General features: G+C 33.7%; 1 protein-coding gene across 3 annotated transcripts in view; it reads left to right on the top strand.

Moving 5' to 3' along the window:
* CSMD3 (CUB and Sushi multiple domains 3) overlaps positions 1–23,992 on the top strand; it is a 1,204,765-nt gene that overhangs the window by 947,959 nt on the left and 232,814 nt on the right. For all 3 annotated transcript variants that reach the window (XM_044914284.1, XM_021688378.1, XM_021688377.1), the window contains 3 exons: positions 273–411; positions 3,670–3,857; positions 13,472–13,666. In XM_044914284.1, the coding sequence (XP_044770219.1) occupies positions 273–411; positions 3,670–3,857; positions 13,472–13,666 (522 nt within the window). The remainder of the gene's footprint in view (positions 1–272; positions 412–3,669; positions 3,858–13,471; positions 13,667–23,992) is intronic.

Here is a 23,992-nt window from a genome sequence, read left to right as displayed (position 1 = left end):
AACAAAATAGTATTAGAAAGGGAGGGAAGTACATATGTAATTTTGAAGCCAGTGAAGAAGCTAAATTCAATGTAACTATGTACATATGTCTTTAATATCTTAATGGTCTTTCTTGAAAGACAATACAGTATTCTCAACCATCCAATACTAGAAAGAGTCAGATGTGTATGAAATCTTATGAATTTTTTAGAGAAGTGTTTATACAAATATTGATAGCTAATAAATTTTATTAATCACTTAAGGGTTTGTTTGTTTTTTTGTTTAAATTAAAGCACCCTGTGGAGGCAATTTAACAGGATCTTCAGGCTTTATTCTTTCACCAAACTTCCCTCATCCATATCCCCATAGCAGGGACTGTGACTGGACTATCACCGTCAACACAGACTATGTTATCTCCTTGGCATTTATCAGGTGAGTTCCTGTACATTTCTACATTTTAAAAAATCTTTTCTTGTCATTTTACCTTAGCATTTGCACTAGGCAAAGTTTTATTTCTGTATATGCCATTTTAATTCATCTTTATTAATTCCAGTACCAATACTTTGCAATCAGCAGTTTGCAGCCTTGTGTAATTGTGTAGATGACTGTGTGGTTCTGAAGGCTAGTGGGTGAGCACCTTCACCAGATTTCAGGGTAGAGGAAGCATGTTAGGGGTCGAGTGGTTTATTGTCTCTCATGAAATGTGATCTCTTTATAACCTTTCCTCTCTCCCTGTATTTACCATCGCTGCTTCAAAAAATTCAGTTTTTCCCAAACCTCAAGATTAAAAGGTCACTATTTCTCAGGATTTTTTTCTCCTATTTGTGTGCCACCCAAAATCTTTTTGTAGTATCTAAATACCCATATGTGCAACATTACCATTCAGCTTGTGAAAACATGTATTCTACCTGTTATTTTTATGGTGATCTCATTAAGTCAAGCTGACAGAGAAGAGATGAATCATTCCCATATGATTTCTCAGCGTAACTTGTCTCATGATAGAGCGCTACTTGGGAGTGTTCCAGAATTTACATATGTTGTTAGTAACATCAACTGCAGGGTAGGCTTAGTACTGACGTAGCCAAGGATCCAGCTTCCTGTGTGGGACAGAAGGTGGCTGACTTCGAGCCCAAACTCTGCCACCGCTATCTGTGTTACCTCGGGTCGGTTATTTTTTGGAATGAACCTGTTTCTTCACAGAGAACTTATACCTATTGTCACAAAACCTGGTCTAACCCTTTCCCTTAATATTTCAGTGGGAGGGTTTAGGTATCAGCAACTCAAAGAGTTCTTTAAGCAGAAATGTTCCTAATCTTCAGTGTCCAAGATTGATGTGCTTTGGCTCTGGTAACACAGCCCCTCCTGCTGGCGTGTTAAAGCTGCTTGGTGTTTATGTAAAATATTAAGGTTAAATATATACTTTTTTCTATTATATTGAAACCAGGTTTAAAAACAATTTGAAGTCATAAAAATTTGTAGAAGTATACATATGCCGACTTTTTATTTCTATAATTTGTAGTAATACATTGATAATTGGTAATGACAAAGCAACAGTGATAGTTATGTTAGTTATATGCCAGAACCCAGTTATGAGACAACTTGCTGAGGTTATTTTACTCATCATTACAGTTGAGAAAATGGCAGTACAGACAGGAGAAATGTCAATTTGAATGATACAGGCCTCAGTGGACTTATAAAATTATTGTAGTTAATAAATGAGTGGTAGAAGGCTGTATTAGATGAAACACATGACCTAAATTTGATTTCCAGCTGTGTCATTTATTATGTGACCCTAGAGAGATCACTGACATTCAGGGCCTTGGTGTACTCATTGGGAAAATGGAAATGATAATCCCTTCCTTATACCACAGGATTATTGACAAGACCAAGTTAATATTTATGAAACTGCCTTATAAAATAGAATGTCCTATTAGAATGTACTCTCCTTTTTCTTTTTTTTTTTTTTAGGAGAAATAGTCATTACAGCTAGGATTCTAAAATTTCCTAAAAAAAAAAAAAAAGACTTCTTTGTTTTATTCCCATTTTTAAAGAAGTTACAAAGCAATATTTCAAAGTACTTATTTAGGCCCAAACTAGAAATTAAAAAGAAATGGGCCTCAGTCCATTGTTAAATAGGCTTTTGGGTTTCTGAGGATAATACATACAGCTATATCATTTATAAAGCACTTGCTTCTAGTGATTCTGCCAACAGTAATGTAGGTAAGGAAGCTGTAATACTCATTAAATCTTAATGCTGAAAGAAATGTAGTTGAAAAAGGTTGTGTTTTACCCCAGAGGGGTAGTAACAAAATAAGGCCTTATCCTCTGGTTTCTGCTATATTACAGCAAAAATTACCAAAATTTAGGCCTTATACCCACCAAAAGATTTCAAAAGTAATTAATTGATTTAGACTTAATGAAGATAGATACTGAATAAATTAAACAGAATAGAACAATGTGGTGGTCCCCTAACTTTCTCATGTTATGGGGCCCCTTATTTATTAAAGTTCAGAAACCCTGCATTACACCAGTCTTTCTTCACTATTTATGCACAAGTAAACTAGCTGGATTCCTGTCCTTTATACATGCGTATGTAAAGATTTAGAATTGTTGTGGAAATTTAACCTCTATGAATCCAGTAGATTTGGAAAGAACATTTCTTACCTTACAAGTTTCTTATTTATATGCAAAGATGATAAAATTTGACAAGATAGTTTTTCCACTGATAGATGTTTAACAATTGCAAGCTTTACTGGTTTTATTTAATATCACGAACTTGTTGACTTTTCTTAATGACCCAACCGAGTCCATCCTTTTCTCTGCTACAGTATGATCTACATAATAGATAAATGATTGCATGTCCTCGGCTTCTAAATATTTGGGTTCTATAATCATTATGGGACAATTATCATACTTTTGAAGGTTGTTAAGGCAAATCTGGAATATCAAAATATTGATTTGAATAATTTACATGCTAAAATGTCCTTATTTACACATTATTTAATTTTGACAAACAGGGTGTTGGTTTGATTTCTCTTACATCAAGTTCTAAAAGAAGAAAATATATTTACTTTCAGGAAAAAGAATACCTAATACAATGTGCAGGACTTCATTTGAGTAATTTAAATGTAAATTTTGTATTTCAAACTTTTGCTTGAATCGGATACATAGAGTTGAATTTTAAACAGCAAATATGCTTGTAAATTTTGAAGTTCAAGTCAAATAGTATCATTGACAAAGAAAAAAGTTTGCATTTTCATGATGCAAAATATCTGGATGAAAAATTTTTAAAATAGATGTTGTCCTCCATGTTTAATGGATATAAAGTAACTTACTTAAGTATATGTAGCTAACAAGGGCAGAAGCAAGGCTTGAACTTAGTATCTCTGACTCCAAACCTCGTACCCTTTCATTAGAAATTGCCTTACTATCATTTGTATTCCCTGTAGACACAGTGACAACTTAGAAATATTTGAAAATATCAAGATGTCTTTTCTCTTTTGCACTGCTTTGATATTCATATTCAATGTGTTGCCAGGTAAATTTTCAACTTAGTTTTCGTTGATGAGGTCTGTTGTTTTTAAAGATATTGACTGAATCAATATATGATTATTGACTATTACACTTAACACCTTAGCAGTAATAATTCCAATTTCTTTTCTCTCTTTCTCCCTCTCTCTCTTTTTTTAGTTTTAGCATAGAACCTAACTATGACTTCCTTTATATATATGATGGACCAGACAGTAATAGCCCGCTGATTGGAAGCTTTCAAGACAGCAAGTTACCAGAGAGAATAGAGAGCAGCTCAAATACTATGCATTTGGCTTTTCGGAGTGATGGATCTGTTAGTTACACTGGATTTCATTTAGAATATAAAGGTAAATGTGAACATTAGATTTCAGCAGCATGATTTAGATTGTATTTTATGCAGGAAAATAATTCTGTATTGGCCATTGTCAGTGGTTAGTTATCTGTGTATTTCTTAATGCAGGTTACCTACAATTCATCTTATAAAAGGGCTCTCACTGTAGACTTTTCCTATCAGTGAGAAGGAAATTAGCATTTCTCTAATTACTACCAAAGGAAATGTATCAGGCAAACAAATTAGCAATTAGTACATTGTGGTAGTTGGCTAAGACCACAAAATATTTAAAAAAACAACAACAACAAATTTTTTTGGAAGCTGAAGATTCACTCATCTTTATTCAGAGACTACTCTCAGTGATAAGGAGAACAAAGTATACTGATAATTACATTTCAGAAAGTGTCTAAAGATATTTGAATGTGTCAATATTCAGAATAGAGAAAATAAAATATAGTGATAATTATAATATTTTAGAATATTTCTGCAAGTATTTAAATGAATTACAGTGCCTATGGATGTTTATAAATACATTTTTCTTAACTTTTATTCTATGACTATGAGAAAAAATAGATCTTAGTTGTTTAAATTAAAATTTTTTTCCAATAATTGAGTTCAAAAATAATATACTGATCATTTATCTCAAGTTATCAATTGAGTACTAAAAATATATATTTTGGATTTGTTACCACTTGTTTTTTTATTATGAAATATTTTCAATAACTGAAGATTATACAGAATAACAAAACAAACTTCATAGTATCCACCCTCCAACCTGACAAACTTTAATATTGTGCCATATTTGCTTCAGATCTCTTTATTCTTGTCTTTAGAAATATAATATTAAATATACAATTGAAACTCCTTTTGCATTTGCCATGGAATGGGGGGTATGTCTCTTCAAGTCTATCAAAAGAAGTAAAGATTAATTCCACAACTTTACATGGCATGGTTTAAGGAAGGCTTTCATAGGGAGAGGGAAAACTCACAAATTAGCAATATATAGATGCTTGGAATCCTCCAGTAACTCCAACAAAATTTAGGAATGCATGCCGAGGCCATGTTATCTACTGGATATAGAAATGATGTGGATTTCATTACATTGGAAAGGCTGAGCCCTCTATGAGTCTCTCATCTTACAGACGAAAGTAAGAAAATGGCCTTATCAGTGAAAGAATTTACAAGCTGCTTGACACCAGACAGTGAGGATTTGGGTTGCCAGCTATTTATTGAGGCTCTCTGCAAATGTTGACTGCTCCAAACCAGAGGACTCTGGAGAAGTTTAGGTCTTCTAACTATGGTCTTAATGCAGGGTTGAACTTAAGCACCATGCCAATCTCTCCATGTGGAAGGGACTCCCCACACCATACACCAGGCAGGCAGGACCCAACTAGCTGGCTATCCAGGCAAACCATAATGAGCACTCTACTATAGCTTTTTTTTTTTTTTTTTTTTTTTTACGACTATAGCTTTAAAATAAGTACTGATATGAGGTAGACAGAGTACCCTACCTTATCCTTCTTCAAAATGGTCTTGGTGTCTATTAACCTTTTTAACTTCTATTTTGCTTTTAGAATTAAGTTCTTTCTGTCTGTTGAATTTGATTGGGACTGCATTGTATTTATAAATTATTTAGAAGTATGTATGATATTTAATCTTTTCATGTACTATTATGGCATATCTCTCAATTTACTCATACCTTCTTCGTTGCCTTTCAGTAATAGTTTATAATTTTCTTTATAAATTTTTCTCATCTAAATCTTAAATGTCTTGTAGTTTCCATTGTAATTAATCATACTTTTTATTAGATTTTACTGGTTGTTGCTAATACATGGGTTTTTGTAATTACTTAGTCTCTAGCAAACCAGCTTAAGTCTTTCATTAGTTATAATTTTTCTACGGATTTTTTTGAATTTTCTATGCCAACAGTGACACTTCTGTTTTTGTTGTGGTTGTTTGTTTGTTTGTTTTTCTAGTCTATATGCTCCCCCACCCCTCACCCCCTTGGCTTAATGATCAGGGTAAGAAATTCAGTACCACATCAAATTAAAACAGTGGTAGCCATTGTTCTGTCATTACTGACTTTTTTTTTTTTTTTGTCATTACTGATTTTAAAAAGAATACATCTAATGTTTTACCTTTAAGTATAATATTTACTATTGGTTGCAGTAATGCTAATAAGGGCTAACATTTTTTAACTCATTGTTTTCAGGGACATTTCAAGGTTATTTACATGTAAAAATCTTTTACCCCTATGAATGAAGAAGTTTTAGCACAACATGTTCAGTAATTTGCCCAGTTACGTGGCAGAGCTAAGATTTGATGCAGAGTGGGCTCCAGAATCCCAGAATTGACATGCTTATCCAAAATGTTACATTACCTAGATATGTATTTTATCAATTATAGGAAGTTCCCTTCCATTCCTGATTTACTAAAAGTTGCTTAGTCATAATGGGATTTAATTTTATCAGCTGTGGGACACCTGGTTGGCTCAGTCTGTTAAGTGTCTGCCTTCAGCTCAGGTCATGATCCCAGGTCCTGGGATCCAGTCCGGAACCAGAACCCGGCTCCTTGCTCTGCAGGGAGCCTGCTTCTCCCTCTGCCTGCTTCTCCCCCTGCTTGTGCTCTCTCTCGCTCTCTGACAAATAAATAAATAAAATCTTTTAAAAAAAAATTTATCAACTGTTTTTTCAACTATTAAAATATTACAAGGTTTTCCTTTGTGAAACTCTTAATTTGGTAAATTATATTATACTTTTTCTAACATTAAAATATCTTCACATTCATAGGATAAAAGCAATTTCCTTTTTTTTGCTTTTATTATACTTTACTGATTTCAGTGCATTAAAATATTAATTTTTTGTAATTATGGCATATATTGCCATGGGCTTATTACCATCGATTAAAAATTTATTATCTTTGATCTCTTACCATGAGATTAGTCTATAATTTTTCTTCCTTATAATTGTCTTTGTCTAGTTTTGATCAACATTATACAACCCCCTAACTTTGGGAGCATTCTTATTTTCTAGTATTTAGAATAGTTTGTATGAGTTAGGAATCATCTGTTTCTTAAACATTTGCTAGAAATTCCCTGTAAAAATAGGGACTTGGTGATTTGATGTAGTAGAATTTTAGTGGTTATATATCTATCCAGTTTTGCTACTTTATCTTAGATTTTTGAAAGTCTGTTTTCTAAGAATTATTTTCATCCATCCAAGTTTTCAAGTGTGTTGTCATAAAACTATTTTCGGTATTTTCTTACTTTATTTGTTGCTGTATGTTTTTATTAACATTGTTTAGTATGTGTGTTAATATTGCTTTTATCCATAGTATTTATTCCCTTCTATTTTCTCTGGATTTGCTTTCCCTTTTTTTCTAGTTTATTGAGATAAATACTTAACTTATTAATATTCAGATTTTTTTCTCTTCTAATATGAACTTTTGTGGCTATAACTTTTTTCTAAGTACTATTTTACATGCTTTGCAAAAGTTTTAAAGTGTAGAGCTTCATTATTTTTTTCTGTTCAAGAGTTACTTAGAAATAACATCAATTGCAATCTATATATAATTATACATTTTTAATTTACTTGCACTGTGGTAAGATATGTATGATTTCAGTTGCTGGGCATGACTGCTGTATGGCCTGTGGTATGGTCAATTATTATGCCTGTCCCTGTGTGCTAGGCAAAAAGAGCACCATTTAATTGATGGGTGAATGTTTTTATATATATCCATTAAATTAAGCCCTCTAATTATAGTTCTCAAATATTTATGTCTTCACTATTTTTTTAAAAATCTCCTTGGTCGAGCGATCGTTGAGACACTTGGGCATATCTATTATAGGAAAGGAAAGGAAAGGAAAAGAAAGAAAGGAGAAAGGAAAGGAAAGGAGGAAGGAAGCAGGCAAGCAAAGAAGGAAAGAAAGAAAAGAAAACTGTAAGCAAGTCAGTACAGCTAGGTCCTATTGTAAAACATTTCCAGAGATCACTAGGAGGAAAAATACAGGGAAAATGCCACTAATTCTACCATGCTCAGGGCAGATGGTACTAATTGATTCCAACATTATGTCTTGTGGAAACAGGAACTGACATCACAGTCCTTTCTCTACCAACATTCCAGGTAGCCATTCCTAAATCCATGTAGTTAAGCAGTTGAGATAAAGCCTACTCTCCATTTTTCTTAGCTAACTGTATGCGCATTCCTATTTCCCAGCTTGATCCATTTCCATGTGCCATTATTTCCAAAAAGCTAAGATTTACGCTGTCTTAGGAAAAGGGCCACAAATGCAAATTTTTTAAAAGACAAAACTATTCATTATGTACCTAATCTATTCTAGGTACAATGATCAGCTCTTTTTGATGAATTATCTCTATCCTTCCTGTGAGCAGGTACACTTAAAAATGCAACAAAAATACTAAAGTAACAGAATTAGGTGCTAAGTATTGCTACCCCTATTTTACAAATGACAAAACTAAGGATCAGATTATTAAAAAGTTATAGGAAATGACATAAATTATTATTACTACTAAGAATAAAGGCAAATAAAAATATAAAAGTACAAACAGAGAGAAATACATAATCATGCCATGAACTTCAGTCTTTCTGGACCCTACAATTACTCCCCACCATGCTTAGCTACTACACCAATACCCACTTAGACACAATTTCATGAAGTCTTATTTTATACTTATATTTTATACTCCGAAGAGTATTTCTTCTGATGTTAGTATCGAGTTCATGGCACTCCCTAAATCCGACCTAATTAATTCTCTGGACTGGTCCTCACAACTCTCAACCATGGGGAAGTTCTATTTCCCCCTTCAGGGTCCCCAGGGTCTTTTTCATCAGCCTGCCTATTTCCTATCCTCATTTCAAAAAATGTTACCTCTTTAATTGTCTAGTTTCTTAAAGCTAATAAAGTGGTCCTTATGTCTATTTCTGCCATAGAGAGACACCTCAGAATTTTCCTAAAATATGCACCCCCCACAAAATAAACTGACATATACATTGAGACCCTGAATAGTAAAAAGAGTTTTCCTTTGTCATTTGTAATACATGTCCTGTACCTTCACTTGAGCATGTTCTGTTGGCACTGAAAAGTAAAGCTTTTAAGTCTTGACTCACTCTAAATACATAATGTTTTTAGTAGGCCTTTAATTTAAAAGCAACACCTACTTCTATTAGAGCTCACACCAGAGTATAGTTACCACTGCTTGTGTTCAGATTTTTCTCTCCATTTCCCCCTTGAAGACAGACACTGAATCTTATTTTTGCTTGTGTGCAAATACACAGTAGTTGTGCAATGAACCAACGCTATATTTGAACATTGCAAAAACACAAGCCCGCTAACATGGATTCTGGAAGGAATAGCACTTTTCACTTATGTAAAGCAAATTGTGGATATGCTTTTATGTTGTAGACAATAGTAAACCGGAGCAGGAAGTAGAAGTTTGGGGCTGAAGGGAAGACATTTGGCTAATTTTAAAACAATGTCTCCATGAAGAGTTCAAATCCGGCATAGTCTCCATTGTAATTTCAGTGAGATATAATATTAACAAATTTACAGTGGAATAAATATTTAGAGTTTAAACAGTGCCCTCATTTGCATTGTTTGAAGACCATTTTAGATTATAATGTTAATAAGTATGTCTTAAATATTCATAATTACAACATTTATATAAATGTGACTCACATAGTAGTAATATTTGTATTCTTTTACAAAATATATTGATTCTGATGGAGAGAGAATATACACAGTTTCGTGCTACTGAAGGAGACCTCCCAGCAGCTGGTGTTATAGGTAGCTGGGGTTGCCAATTTATAGACACCAATACGTACAGTGGAAGACTTATGATTGGTTGTTTATAGATGGTGTAAGTTAGCCACCTGCTCCAGGAACACTAACAGTTTCATAAATTACATTCTAAATTAACATACCTATTTAAGTTAAGATATATTTTTTTCACAGAGCACCTTATTACATTTCAGTGTTACCCTGAGGTATTCTGGGGGCAATTGTTTAATTTCCCTTGCAGAAATATTTTCCAAAATAAAAGAGATACATGTATGGCTTATACTTATTCTCTAAAAGCACCCTGGGACGCCTGGCCTTAGGTGAGCTCTTACGCTAATAATAGGGAGGCCTCTTGGGACTGATTATGATCCAATGAGGGAAATATAATGCATATACATCTTGAAGGGAGCTTAGTTCTTAGTTGCTGAATTCATACTAGCCGGTATATACCCATCCACACATGTTCACTATCCTGGAAATAACAGGCAGTTATATACTATGGTCACCCTTGAAAACCAAAAATAACATATAACTACTTTTGATTATACAGACTGATGTTATTCATAATAATGGTCCCTTCATGAGCGTATAGTTCTATGTGGGAATAAATATTGAAGTAAAATCCCTTTTATGATTCTTTTTCTCCCAGAAAAAAAATTTATTTATAAATCAATCATTACATATGAATTCAACAAACATAACTATCACTGTCTTGTGCAAAGTATGATAAAAAACTTCATAGTGTTATAGACATGCTTATTATATATAATATATTTATATATCATCTCAACATCTGTCTGTTTTCAGGAATAAAATGGAAATAAGAGCATAGTAAAGTTTTAATTTTTCCAGTTGAATCTTCTTCAAGGCACAGTTTACGGCTTTCTAATATCATTTTTTTTTCATTAAAATAAGCATTTAAGATACTTTCATTGCTGGTGGAAAAACTCTGAAAAATAAATGCTTTGTAAAAATTTTTTTAAAAAACCATATGTAAGATATAAGCTTTATTGCTTATGCTTTATCTTGCAGCAGACATCTTATGTGCTTTATTTGGAGAATATAAGGCAAGGGAGCTATTTGCCTAGGATCTATTCAGTAGGCAAACTACTGTGAAGGCAAATAAAATTAATTATTAATAAAAATAATAATATCAACCTGTCTGCCTCACAGTTTTGCTTTGTTTTGTTTTTTTTCAAAAACTCAAATCGCCTTTCCATCTACGGCCTAGACCTTTGCATAAGAATTCTCCGGGTGTTTCCAAAATTTCCAGACAATTGCTATGGAAGACCTGGAAATAAACAAGGGCAGTATTATTCATAGAAAGCTATTCACCAAGGATTTAATGTAATGTGTAAACACAATAATGAGATAAATGAATCCTCTCAAAATGAGGCTAGCAATATAAAATTGTCGCAGAGGCAATATATTTCATTTGTTGGCCATATTTCCCTTTCCTCAAAAAGTAGGACATTTGCAATATAGATTCCCTGATATGGCACTGAAACTATTGGGAAAACTTTAAAGAACGAAAAAGCAAACTTTTCAAAAGTTGAATATTAGGTGGTTACACTTGACAAAGGGATGAATCCTTTTTGGGGGGGGGGGATGAATCCTTTTAAACAGTAACTTCAATTCTTCCTTTTCCCTCAAGGGACTTTGCTCAATTTCACGAAGGCCAGCTATAAATGCTAGGTTTCTGATCTGCCTAAAAGTTATGTTGTGTTTCCCTGCTTGTTTAAGGAAAGGCTCAATGTACAGTTTTCCTTTTTAAAGTAAACAAACCAACTCCTGGAACACTAAAGTCCCATTCTTAGTAACCAAATTGAGTATTCGCACCACTGGTTCTTTTTGGGAAAATGATATTGTGTGAATATTTTACCAGGGAAGAAATATAGTTTGTTGGATTGAGAAGTGATTTTTATTGTGAATTCTGAATAATATGTAGGGTGCAAATTTCATGTGTGTGCATCTGTGTATGTGCACTTGGAAAAAGATCAAGTTATTTAGCTTTGGATTGAAACTCAGGCATCAGGTTTATCCGACTTGCACACTCGTCCCCTTCATGCGCTTTGTCTCTCTTTCACCTAGTCAGCTCATTTCTCTCTCAATGCTCAGCTTAGATGTCAATTCTTCAGGAAGTTTCCTGAATGCTTCCCCTTACGCCATAATCATTACAGTTACAAGCATTTATTTACTATAATTAATAAACTGTAATTGCCACATTGGCCAGAATATATCCTGATTGTCCACTGCTATATTTCCAGAGTTTATTGGGTAGTGTGGGCTCTTAAGTACTTATTGGAAAAAAAAGAAGGAAAGAAAGAAAGCAGAACTTCATCCCTTTGATAGTCTATTTAAATCATCTAAATGTTTGGTTCTGCCATTTCCTCTTTAGTTGAATTGGGAGAAATCTTGTATAGTGTTCTTTCTAAAGCACAAATTTCTCCTCATTTCCTATGAATGTTGAAGTACTTTGAACTCTGTAAACTTTTATGAATGGAAGAAATATATTCCTACTGTTGCAATTAATCAGAGTTGGATATATTACAATAAAATAATTTCTGTGATAGCCAAACACTAAGATATTGTTGACTTAAATCCCAGTGATTCCATGAGTCATGTGCAGAGATGCACCCACTTCCTGGCTTCCCATGAACATAAAATAAATTCTAATGTAGAAAATCACATTTGTTATCCTGAACTTGTGGTGGCCCTTGCATTTTTGTACTATTTCTTAAGGAATCTATAATAATAATAATAATAAAACAGAAATATTAAGGCATTGCCCAGATCTGTTAACAACAATTTGTTTTAGAGCTTATTCCCCAAAATGGATGAACTGATCTTTCTGTTTCTCTACATATTTTCAAAATGTTCTGTCTCTCTCTTTAGTTCACTATCTGGGTGCACAGAAAACTTTTAGTTCCTTTGTTGTGAATGGACTTAATGTTCAATGTGTCTGTTAGTGTTAACTTTAAAAGTACTTGACTTTTGGACACCTGGGTGGCTCAGTCAATTAAGCGTGGGCCTTCAGCTCAGGTCACGATCCCAGGGTCCTGGGATGGAGTCCCGCCTCGGGCTCCTTGCTCAACGGGGAGCCTGCTTCTTCCTCTGCCTGCCATTCTCCCTGCTTGTGTGCTCTCATGTGCTCTCTCTCTGACAGATAAATAAAATCTTAAAATAAATAGATAGATAAATAAATAAAAGTACTTGACTTTAACATAGACTCTCTGCTCCAAAAGATCCTGGTTTGTATGTCATAAAGATTTTGCTGCTATTTGATAATGGGCAGACCTCTGATAGGAATGGGGAATGACTAGAGGAGATGGGTTACAAGAAATGATTTCAGGGTAGAGAAAACTTTTACCTTCCTCCCAGTGGTGAAATGAACTGAGCTCAACATAAGCAGTAGTATCATTTCCTGGTTCAGTCACAAGGAATGAGTATACATTATTTGGGAGAAGAGCTTTTAAATAAATATTAAATAAAGAAATAAGTCCTTCTTTTCCAAAATAATTCATTTAAAATATTTATGCATGGATTATAGCACGTAATAATTTTTAATAAACTCTAAAACTCTATGCTTGACTGTATATTAGATATGAGTCTTAATAGGACTAATGAAAAATTTTATTCTCTTACTCATCAATATGAATTAGCAAAATGTCAGGTATGATTATGGGCTACTTTGTACGTTGAGCCCTCAAACAGAAGCAGAAAGGGTGCTGGTACTTTCCCATCTGTTTAGAAATAGAAATGAAGAAATATTAAAGGTTTCAAAGAAAATAGTATCTTAAAGCATTTCATTTTATATCAACACTGTTTTTCAGCAAAACTTCGAGAGTCCTGCTTTGATCCAGGCAATATAATGAATGGCACAAGACTTGGAATGGATTATAAACTAGGGTCAACAGTCACCTATTACTGTGATGCTGGTTATGTTCTCCAAGGTTATTCGACACTCACCTGTATCATGGGAGATGATGGAAGACCTGGATGGAATAGAGCCTTACCAAGTTGTCACGGTAAGAAACATTTTTTTGCTGAGTTTTTATTATTAGACAGAATCAGGAAATATTTAAAGCCATTTCTATATTTTTAAAAATCAACCACTTGACATTCAATCTACAAGTGTGGTATAGGCCATGCAGAGATTTTATCAAGGATTTTTAAATTAGATTCGTTAAAAAAATGGTTTCGGAAAAGTGCTTGTATTCCCAGGTGTCTCTAAAGCGCTGCACACATTATTGTCGGCGAGCTCTCTGAGCATAAGGGTATTGCCTGTTGTATTCTGTGTTCAGGACTTAGAGGAGTGCCTGAAAAGATTAGGTGCTCAGAAGATATTGGCTGAGTAAATGAAGAATGAACACACAGAAAGTGACATTTCAACAAAATAGAGAAATGCAGTGACTTAAATATTATCAAGAGCTGGTGATAAATCTTTATCCAAACTACACATTTCTCCTAAAAATTAAGGTTGCCTAAAAGTGAAAACCATGTTGGAGCTGCTGAGGCAGCTCTAGCCGGGGGGGGGGGGTGGGGAGGGAGGACAGACTCAAGCACACAGTAAAATGGAGGAAGACCTAAAATTAGTTTTAGTAACAAAATATCAGATATGTAAGTTGCCATATATGCCACAGCTAGAGTTAGTAGGAGACCAGGGCCTCGGATGCAGTTTGATGCAGGAACTGGCAGTGATCATAGCCAGAAGACTGCTGATCTTAGGGAAAAATTTAGGAAAAATATATTCAAGGGGAAGAGACTTACTGTTTTTCAGATTAAGGAAGTCACTGAAGAGGCATCAGACACAGAGACATCACCCACACATAGGGCATAGAATTTGCTAGGCGTTTAGCCATAGTAAATGAACAGCCCATTCAGAATTCTGAAAAGTTGATCCAGGGAACACAAGAGGGGAAACTGTGGGAGTCCCCAGTTAACAGTGGGGCAGGTTGTGATGATGACGGTTCATGAATATATATTTCTGGATAAATTCCAGGAGGATTTTCCAAAACAAGGACCCATTGCCACTTCATGGACCTAGTGACCCATGGTCTTTCCAAAACCCATACCTAAGTGTTAAATAGGAAATCCAACACAGTGGTTTAAAAATTATTTTAATGAAAAACAGGACACCCTAAAATAAAGCAATGTACAGTTCAATTGCAGACCATGGAAATTTTTATTTCAAGCTTTTGAAGATGGATTTTATAACTAAATAAAATAATATTGCATGTTGAAAAATCATATGCTTGCATACAACTCTATGAGGATAGGGATAGAGTGAAAAGTAAAAAAAAAAAAAAACAAAACAGTTCAGTAAGGAGAGAGAAACAATGATATCATTGTGGAAAGTTACCACAGACTCTGTGGTCAGCTGAATGATCCTAATGCATTGTACAAAACTGACATGGAAATGATATCATCTAGTGCAGATTTTCCAAACCAGGGGTCACCAGTAGTGAGTCATAAAATCAATTCACTGGGTCATGACCAGCATTTTTATAATTGATATAACGTTGAATAAGGTAAAATAATTAAAATAAAATAAAACATAAATATATAAAAAGAAGAGAAAAATATTATAATTCAAAGACCATGGTAAAGATAAGTATTATTTTGTGGGACTATTTTCAGCTACATATAGAGAGATGAATAAAATACAATGAATATACCAATGTGATGTGTGTGTGTACGAGTACATGTAGATGTGTATGTGTATATTTGCAATAAAATAATGTATATTGGGGTGCCTGGGTGGCTCAGTCGTTAAGTGTCTGCCTTCAGCTCAGGTCATGATCCCAGGGTGCTGGGATCGAGTCCCACATCGGGCTCCCTGCTCGGCAGGAAGCCTGCTTCTCCCTCTCCCACTCCCCCTGTTTGTGTTCCTGCTCTCGCTATCTCTCTCTCTGTGTCAAATACATAAATAAAATCTTTTAAAATAAATAAATAAATAAATATAAATAAAATAATATATATTTCTTACCGTGAATTTCAGTGAAAAAAAGCAATAATTTTGAACTGATAATTAAAAGTATGGAATTTTGGTGTCTGTTACACATAGTAATTTTTCCTCATTGTATAACATTTTCACATATTAGAATTATATACATATGATTTCTGACTTTCATAGGTCATCTAACCTCTCTAGAGTCTCTCATCTCTAAAATGGGGGTAATTGAAATTCTTTATTTCAAAATGTTGCAATAAGAAATAAAGAAAAGGTACATGTCTATTAAATGGTCATTCTGTTAATAACAGAACAGCCAGTTAATTCTTAATTGATGGTTCCATCTATTAGAGGATAAAGGGAATAAAAGGAGAAATAATTACTTTGGATTTAATTCTGCCAAAGAGAAAAAAATAACTGATGACAGGAAAGTTTATAGAAAGCTTAAGAGAAAGAGTGATTATATTGTCTTAAAATTCAGAGCCATGCAAAAGAGAAATCTGTATATAGCCAGAAAATTCATTAAAATAATATGGAAGATTTCCAGGAGCCAGACAAGAAATAACCAAAATCCTGACAGAGAAAAACCAAAGGATACAGAAAACCATAGATCAAAAGGATAGCTGTTAATCACTGGGATAAATTATTAAATACATGGTTTTCAGTGACTTAGCTGAAAAAGGCAGGAGCACCAGAGTATAGTATGCATTCACTAAGAATATGCCTGCCTAAAATAATCCTATTTCTTTCTAGTAGATTTCTATATTGATAGGTCATAGAAATATTAATTTCAGCATGGAATATGCCATAATATATACAAATGGTCCTTCCTAACCAAAAAATTTCATGGGATCAATTATAGCCTAATTAAGTATATTTCACGTTGGTTGACTAGTCATATCTACAAACAAAACAGAGGGAAGAGTAGACGTGGGTTCAAATCCTCTTACTATATCTATGACCTCTGGCAAGCCAAGCCTTGATTTTTAAATCCCTAAAACTGGATCATAGTTATTAATTCAGTAGGTTATTGTGAATATTCAATTAATTGCAGCACATACAGAGGGCCTAGTAAATTTCCCAGCAAATACTGGAATATTAATACATGTGATTTTCAAAGTGTTCTAAAAGAATCACAGCACTGGAAAACATGCATTGCACTTTGCATTGCATGTTATATTTAATGGAATTAGTGTATTTCTGTCATTTTAACATTAATTAAATCTAATTTATTAATGTTATTATATGGATACATATTTACTCCTAAAAATAGCACAAATGTTTAGTATTTTTTAAATTTCTTAAGGATAATCTTCACTATCAATTGACTTGGATATGACTAGACTTTTACCCATAATACCAAGATACTATGGAAAAAAAGTTATTCCATAAATACCTTATGCTTGTTAATACCTTAATTAACTTAATTAATACCATAAATACCTTAACCATGTTAAAAATATGACCACAACTGATAATTTCTAGAATAGGAAAGGGGGAAGGAAAGGTCCATGTTTTAGAACTAGGTCTATTTAACTCTAAACAATGATTTAAAAACAAGAGAAAAGCTAAAATCAGCTGTGACCTTACACAATTTATTTTGTGTATCTAATCATGAGATGATATTGTATAATTTGTAAGGTTGTTGGGAGAATTATATTAAATAACTTACTTAAAACATTTGGTTCTGTGTTTTCTGGCTGGCTCAGTTGGTAGAGCATGCAACTCTTAATCTTGAAGTCATGAGTTCAAGTCCCATATTGTGCCTAGAGCTTACTTAAAAATTATAAACACAATAAAATATAAAAAATAAATTAAAAATACATTTGGTTCTGAAGCTGTTACTGTCTCATAAGGAGAACTTAATATATTTTAGTTTCTTGATCACGTTCACACGTATCTATTTGTTTTCCCTCATAGTAATTATACAGAAATCCAAAATACACAGAACTGGCTGACTTTCAGATTTAATAATTTAATACTTTGAAAGTCAAAATTAGTGGGTAAAGCATGTGCAATAGAGCCAGAGGGTTTGTTACTCAAAAGGATACATTTTTAAGTTAAGATATATTTTGCATTTTTATCAAAGTAAAATATACATGTAATAACAAAGAAAATAATATAATATAGGTTTCCATTTAAAGTAATTTAAAGCAATGGTCACCTGCCCCACACCACCCTCTATTCTGCTATTCCTCAGATGAGTCTTCTAATAATTTCTATTTCTCTTCAATATTCCAGAATTAAGTTATTTTTGTGCATTCTAGCAATTGCCTTTGTCATATATTAATTTGTTTATGCCTCTATTTTTAATTTCATTAATGCTTGAGATTTAGATTGTCAGGCTCTGCTGCTTTTCATGTTAAGTCTTACCCCACAGTAAAATTTTGACTGCTGTCTCTGAGAACATGGGCAGGAAATTTGGACTGACTGAAAGGTTTTGCTTTAGAGTATGTAAGTAGGGAGCTATTAGACTATAATCCCTAAGTGCCAAAATAAGGAAAGCTTTTTATTTTATTTTTTACATAAAAGTGAACACCAATATGACCATACTTTGTAAACTCTTTAAATGCAATGTTTTGATTTTTCTTATAATGTTTCACTCTGGAAGACTATAAGCTCATAAGGTCTTGGGCTACATATAACTTTTTAGCATTCAATGCATTAATTTATACAAGCAGGCTCTCAGTAAATATTTTTAACCTGAACTGAACCATAAGAATTTACAGTTTGTCTATTTTAGAAGATAGTTTTTTTTTTATCATGGTTTAAGATTGTGTACATTTTAAATCTGAAGAAAATATTTTCAAGAGCTTATGTTGGACACTGGGAGATTGTGTTTGTCAGAAGCAGATCCAAAATGATAGCATCCTGTGGTAAGTCCTGCTCAGTGATGAGAAACCCTGCAGTTTATCTCATGGAGAATGTCACATGTATTAAATGATAGCAAAACAGAATATCTGTACCTGCAATTCACTTTGTCATAAAAAAAAAATGTGTTTGGAAAATAATTTCTTCCCTTCTTATTTTTCACACTTTGACAAGTGTCTGTTGAAACTCTGTGTTACTTTAGTTATCTATGGACACACTGGATTAACGTAGAAGTCCTATTGTTCTTATCCATAAAATGACTCAATATTATGTAAAGATAATGAAACACAAATAGTGGCAGATTCCGTATTTTTCCCTTAATGTTTATTACTTGATTTATTTCATCTAATGGCATTGTAGCTGTTTATATAAACACACCTCTACCCTGACCTAGGGCATCAGCTATCTCTTACCTCTTAACCTCTCTTCTAGCTAGTTTCTCCCTTTCCCATGTTCCCCAATAAAATCTCTTACAAACACAACAAAGTAATCTTTCAAACATATGTCAGATTGGGGCTCCAGGATGGCTCAGTTGGTTGAGCATTTGACTCTTGATTTTGACTCAGGTCATGGTCTCTGAGTCATGGGATTGAGCCCTGTGTTGGGCTCTGCACTCAGCTCAGAGTCTGTTTGGGATTCTCTCTCTCCCTCTCCCTCTGTTCTTTCCCCAGCTCACATGCTCTCTTTCTCTCTAAATAAATATGCAAATAAATAAAATCTCTTAAAAAACAAAAAAATAAATAAAAACGTATGTTAAATTATATCAAAATCCACCACTGGCTTTCTAAATCTGAGTAAACTCCATAGATCTTATAACATCAAGTTCCACTTAATCTGCCTATATATACTCTGACCTCTTTACTATACTCTTTGGGCCACAAAGGCTCCTAGATGTTTCTTGAAATCACTGTTCACACTTCTGCCTCAAAGCTTTTGCACTTGCTGTCCTTTCTGTCTGAAGCTTTTTCCCCAGCATTCTGGCTAAAGCTCTCAGATTTCCTTTAGGCATGTCTTAGTAGCAGATAAACATTCCAATTTACCCTCCCCTTGCTCCCTAAAGCTTCCAGGATGGAATCAAATAAATCTAAAGTTGAAGTAATAGGTCCTTGGTAAAGATATCTCTGGTGTGTGTAAAGCTCCAGTTATTTTAGAGCCTTAGAACTCTGAAAGGTAAATCATCAAATTTGGGAGTACTAGCCATAGTACTAATATAGTATTTTTTAATTGAGGTATAATTGACATACAACATTATATTTGTTTCAGGTATACAACATAATGATTTGATATTTGTATACATTGTGAAATGTTCACCACAATAAGTATAGTTTACATCCATCACCATACAGTTTACAATTTTTTTATGATAAGTAATTTTAAGTCTACTCTCTTAGCAACTTCCAAATATGCAAGACAGTATTATTAACTATATCATCATGCTATACATTACATACCCATGACTTATTTATTTTATAACTGGACCAATGCCGTATTCTTGATCTTTTCCATTGCTATAGCATACAGTGAGCATTCAACTGACAGCTAATTAGAATAATAAGACCCTAAGAACAAACATATTTGGAGAATATGTTAGAGAGAATAGAAGAGATGGTATCATACATTCCTTTTTTTCAGGCATTCAAAAGTACCAATTATATGCCTGGTCCTGTACTAACTACGAATTCAATATGGTTCTTGCCTTTAGAGAATTTATAATCAGATGAAATAAAGCAGGTGAGGTCAATTGCTAGAAATAAAAACAGAGTGCCGAGAGCACAGTGTGGAGGTGCCTCTGACCCAGTCACAAAGTGAAATCAGAGAAGTCTTCCTTATGAAAGTGACACATGAACTGAATATTAAAAATATAAATAAGAAGGAACCAGGTGAGGTACAACACATAAGGAGATGCTGTGTTTCACACCTAGGGTTGAGCATTTATAAACATTTAGAAGCAAGAGCAAACCAGAGAAAGTAGATAGAATTTCAAGCAGCTGAACTGGGCAAGCCCATAGAGAGGACTGAGAAGAGATAATAACTTGTCTGTGTTGAGAACAGTTTGAAGTTTTGTATACATATTATTTTATGCCTTACTACAATTCCATGAATTAGGGGATACTAATATTCTCATTTTACAGATGAGGAAACCAAGACACAAGGACAGGTTCAGTCACTTGTTCAAAGTCATAGTTGCCTGCCAGTCATGATTTGGAGTCCAGTCTTAATCACTGCCCTCTAGAGAGGCTGATTAATGACCTTGCATTGATCTTTTTTATATCTCTGGAACCTAACATTTATCGCATATTGCAGGTGGTTAAATGTTTCATGAATGGATGCATGGCATCAAAAATAAGTGGTAAGATTTTGGGTTCCCCACTTATTTCTGAAATCTTCCTCCAAGCTAAGTATGAGAATTAAGAAAAAGTAAATTCCTACCAATAACTAATAAAAAGCGTTCATCTGAAATGCATTTTTGCATTTCATTTGAAACACAACTTTACACAGATACCCTAACAGATATAGTCAGTGTGAGCTATTTTGAACATCTGTACCATTATTTTCAATCCCTTTGTTTCTCTCATGCTAATGTAGTCCTAGATTCTGGGGGAAAAAAAAGATTATGTAACTCAGTCACTGATAACTATAAGTCTGTCCAAAGTACATACACAAGAGTGTTATGATTAGACATCCAGTAGTCATCTGGTACCATTCATTGTTCAACTTCCAACTCTATGTGGAATGATAAAACCTTTAAAAAATAATAATAATAAATAAATGGAAAGTCCTTTGCACTATCAACTGAAGAGAAAATTTGGAACAAATAAAATAAAAAATAAAAAGTTCATTTTATAATTGTAGCTCTCCAACTTTACAGTTATCTCTCATTAGTAACATCATATGACCTACTTTTAATTAAATCATACTGCTTTAGTGTATGGAGTAGATAACTCAACTTTTATTCCAGATCTTCTGCTTAAACAGCATGCTTGCCTTGGGCTAATCTCTTATTCCAAATGTCCTTAAGGTTTATAGAATTTTTTTGAGATTTGAAACAAGTCTGGAGTCCCATTGCATTATAAATGAATACAGACGTTATGTAATCTAATATACTGAGCCATTTAGCATTTGAATATGTGACATAATTAAAGCATGTGGATGAAAGACTCATAAAACAAAGGCCTAGTGGTAAATTATTTCTGAGTATCATCAAATATCTGCCTTTCATTAGCTATACATAGGAATTTTGTTCACAGACATAATATACAGATTATGTATCAGAATCATGTTCTACAAAGAAGTATAATGTATTTTCTATTTTTTTTAAGTAAGCTCTAAGGCTCAATGAGGGGCTTGAACTCATGACCCCTAGATCAAGAGTCACATTCTCTCCCAACTGAGTCAGCCAGGCACCCCAAATGTATTTTTCTATTTTAAAAATTTAAAGTAGTATTGAGATAAAACCAAAGCATGTTTCATTTTCATATGGGGCGGTGGAATATTATTTAAAATGAAACTGGAAGGGAAGCTAATGTGATTGAGCACCTGCTATTTCCAGGCACTCTTACTTACGTTATCACTCCAGTTGGTCTCCTGCATGCTAGTCTAGAGAATCATTAGCATTGTTATAAATAAATCCCTGCTGCTATGAATTCTGGAGCATACTATGTAGAGTCGCCTATGTAAGAAGCAATTTAATTGCAAATCAGTGCTTATAATTCAAAACATATTTTCTTGTGACCACTGACTTGGAGCTCATATTTAAACCATTTTTATTTTTTCTGCCTTTGGCATCTCAGCCACTATGCCATGCCTCCAGAATGGTAGTTGCATGGCCTCTCATTGTGCTTAGAAACCCCCGTTCTCCACCACCATGTAGTTTTTATATTTAAGTCAGACTTCAAACATGCCTCCCTAATGTGTTACACGTTTTTACAGAAAAACAGAAAAATTATTTATACAGAAAATTGAATCAACCCAGAGCTTCTCTCCTTACAGATAAAGAAAGTAAAGTATACAACAGTAATTATTCGTAGTCATGTTGAGAATCAAACTGTATTAAGTAAGGAATGGCATTAGGAAAATAAAACAACAGATCTAAGGATAGCCAAATCTTTACTTTTGTTGGCAAAACAAATATACTACTAAAAAGTTCAACCCACAAAACCCAGAGAGAAAGAAAGCAGGTTTATTATTGAATAAGCATATTTGGAATGTAATGAGCATGGCAGGCTGCCTATGAAAGATGCTACAAAGACTGGACAGAATCTCATACAAATTTATAAAGAAAGAACAAATAACTCTTCTTTTATCTCCTTGAGAGACATACCGGTGTAACTTGTCTCTGTATACCTTGTGACTACACTTTTTAAGAACCCTTAGTTAATTTCTGAAGTATGTTTCCAGAAGGCCAGCAGTCTTGCACTGTAAAATCAAAAAGATGGGCCTATTATGTTTTAAAAGAGACACCCTAAAGGAGGTTGCTGCTTTCTTCCCCTTTATTAAACATAGAACATTTCATTTTACACTTATATTCAGCCAGATAATCTTTCACTTCAAGACATACACATAAAAAAAGACAATACAGAGCTCTCTGTGCAATAGGGAATAAATTCTTAATCCCAAATCCCAAAACCAGTCAGATTGAAATGTATGGGAGAGTTAGTGAGTAAATCTGAACCATAATCAGGTTCTAAATAGCTTCAAGCCTAAGCCAACCCCAAGACAGGGTATTTCTCCCCACGTTCCTAATCTGAGTTTTAGGACCTCTCTGATTCAGGGAAGAATTGATCTGTCCTGTTAGGAAGAGAGACAAAAGAGCAAGAAGGAAAGGGTTCTCCAATGCAACTAATACTTTCCAGATCATCATAGGCCAAAGCAACAATCCCTGAGCCAAGCCCCCATAAGGAAAAGAGAAGACAAAAAATTACAAAGGTAAAAAGAGGTGAGTTGGGAGGAATCTAATTAGAATAGGGTTTCTTTTTTGTGTGATGATGAATCCTATCCTAGAATTATCTTTTAAGGTGTATAAAATATAATAAAGCACATGGGCATGAAAGATAAACTGATTATACTGAAACATAGTTATCCAAGCACTTAAAATCTATAATTGAAAAAACAAATTTTGATGTAATAATATATTGCTTCCTAATTATTGCCTTAAATTATAAGTCCTAGCAAATCTAATAACTACTTGAGGTATCTGCAACAATTATAATGTAATATAAAAACATCTGTAATTCCTGTTGGTGACAAAGTCCCAGTGGTTTGCTGCCTACGTTTGAAATTAAATGAAATGGTAAAATTCAGTTAGAAAAAAATTTCCATAAGAATTGGAAAATATAAACATTTTTTCCCCATCCAAATTCATGAAACAAGAAAAAAGAATCCCTGAGCTTTAAGGAAGAGAAGATGGGCCAATTTTTCCTCCTTTTCACTATTAACATTGGCTCTTGTTTCCCCCTGGACTCCTAAAGGATAAGGAGTGCAAAATTAGAAGACCACATCCACAGTGATTGTTAACAGTTGAGCATAGTGA

The sequence above is a fragment of the Neomonachus schauinslandi genome, chromosome 4 (assembly GCF_002201575.2).
Source record: "Neomonachus schauinslandi chromosome 4, ASM220157v2, whole genome shotgun sequence".
NCBI lineage: Eukaryota > Metazoa > Chordata > Mammalia > Carnivora > Phocidae > Neomonachus > Neomonachus schauinslandi.
This window is presented reverse-complemented; position numbering and strand designations above follow the sequence as displayed.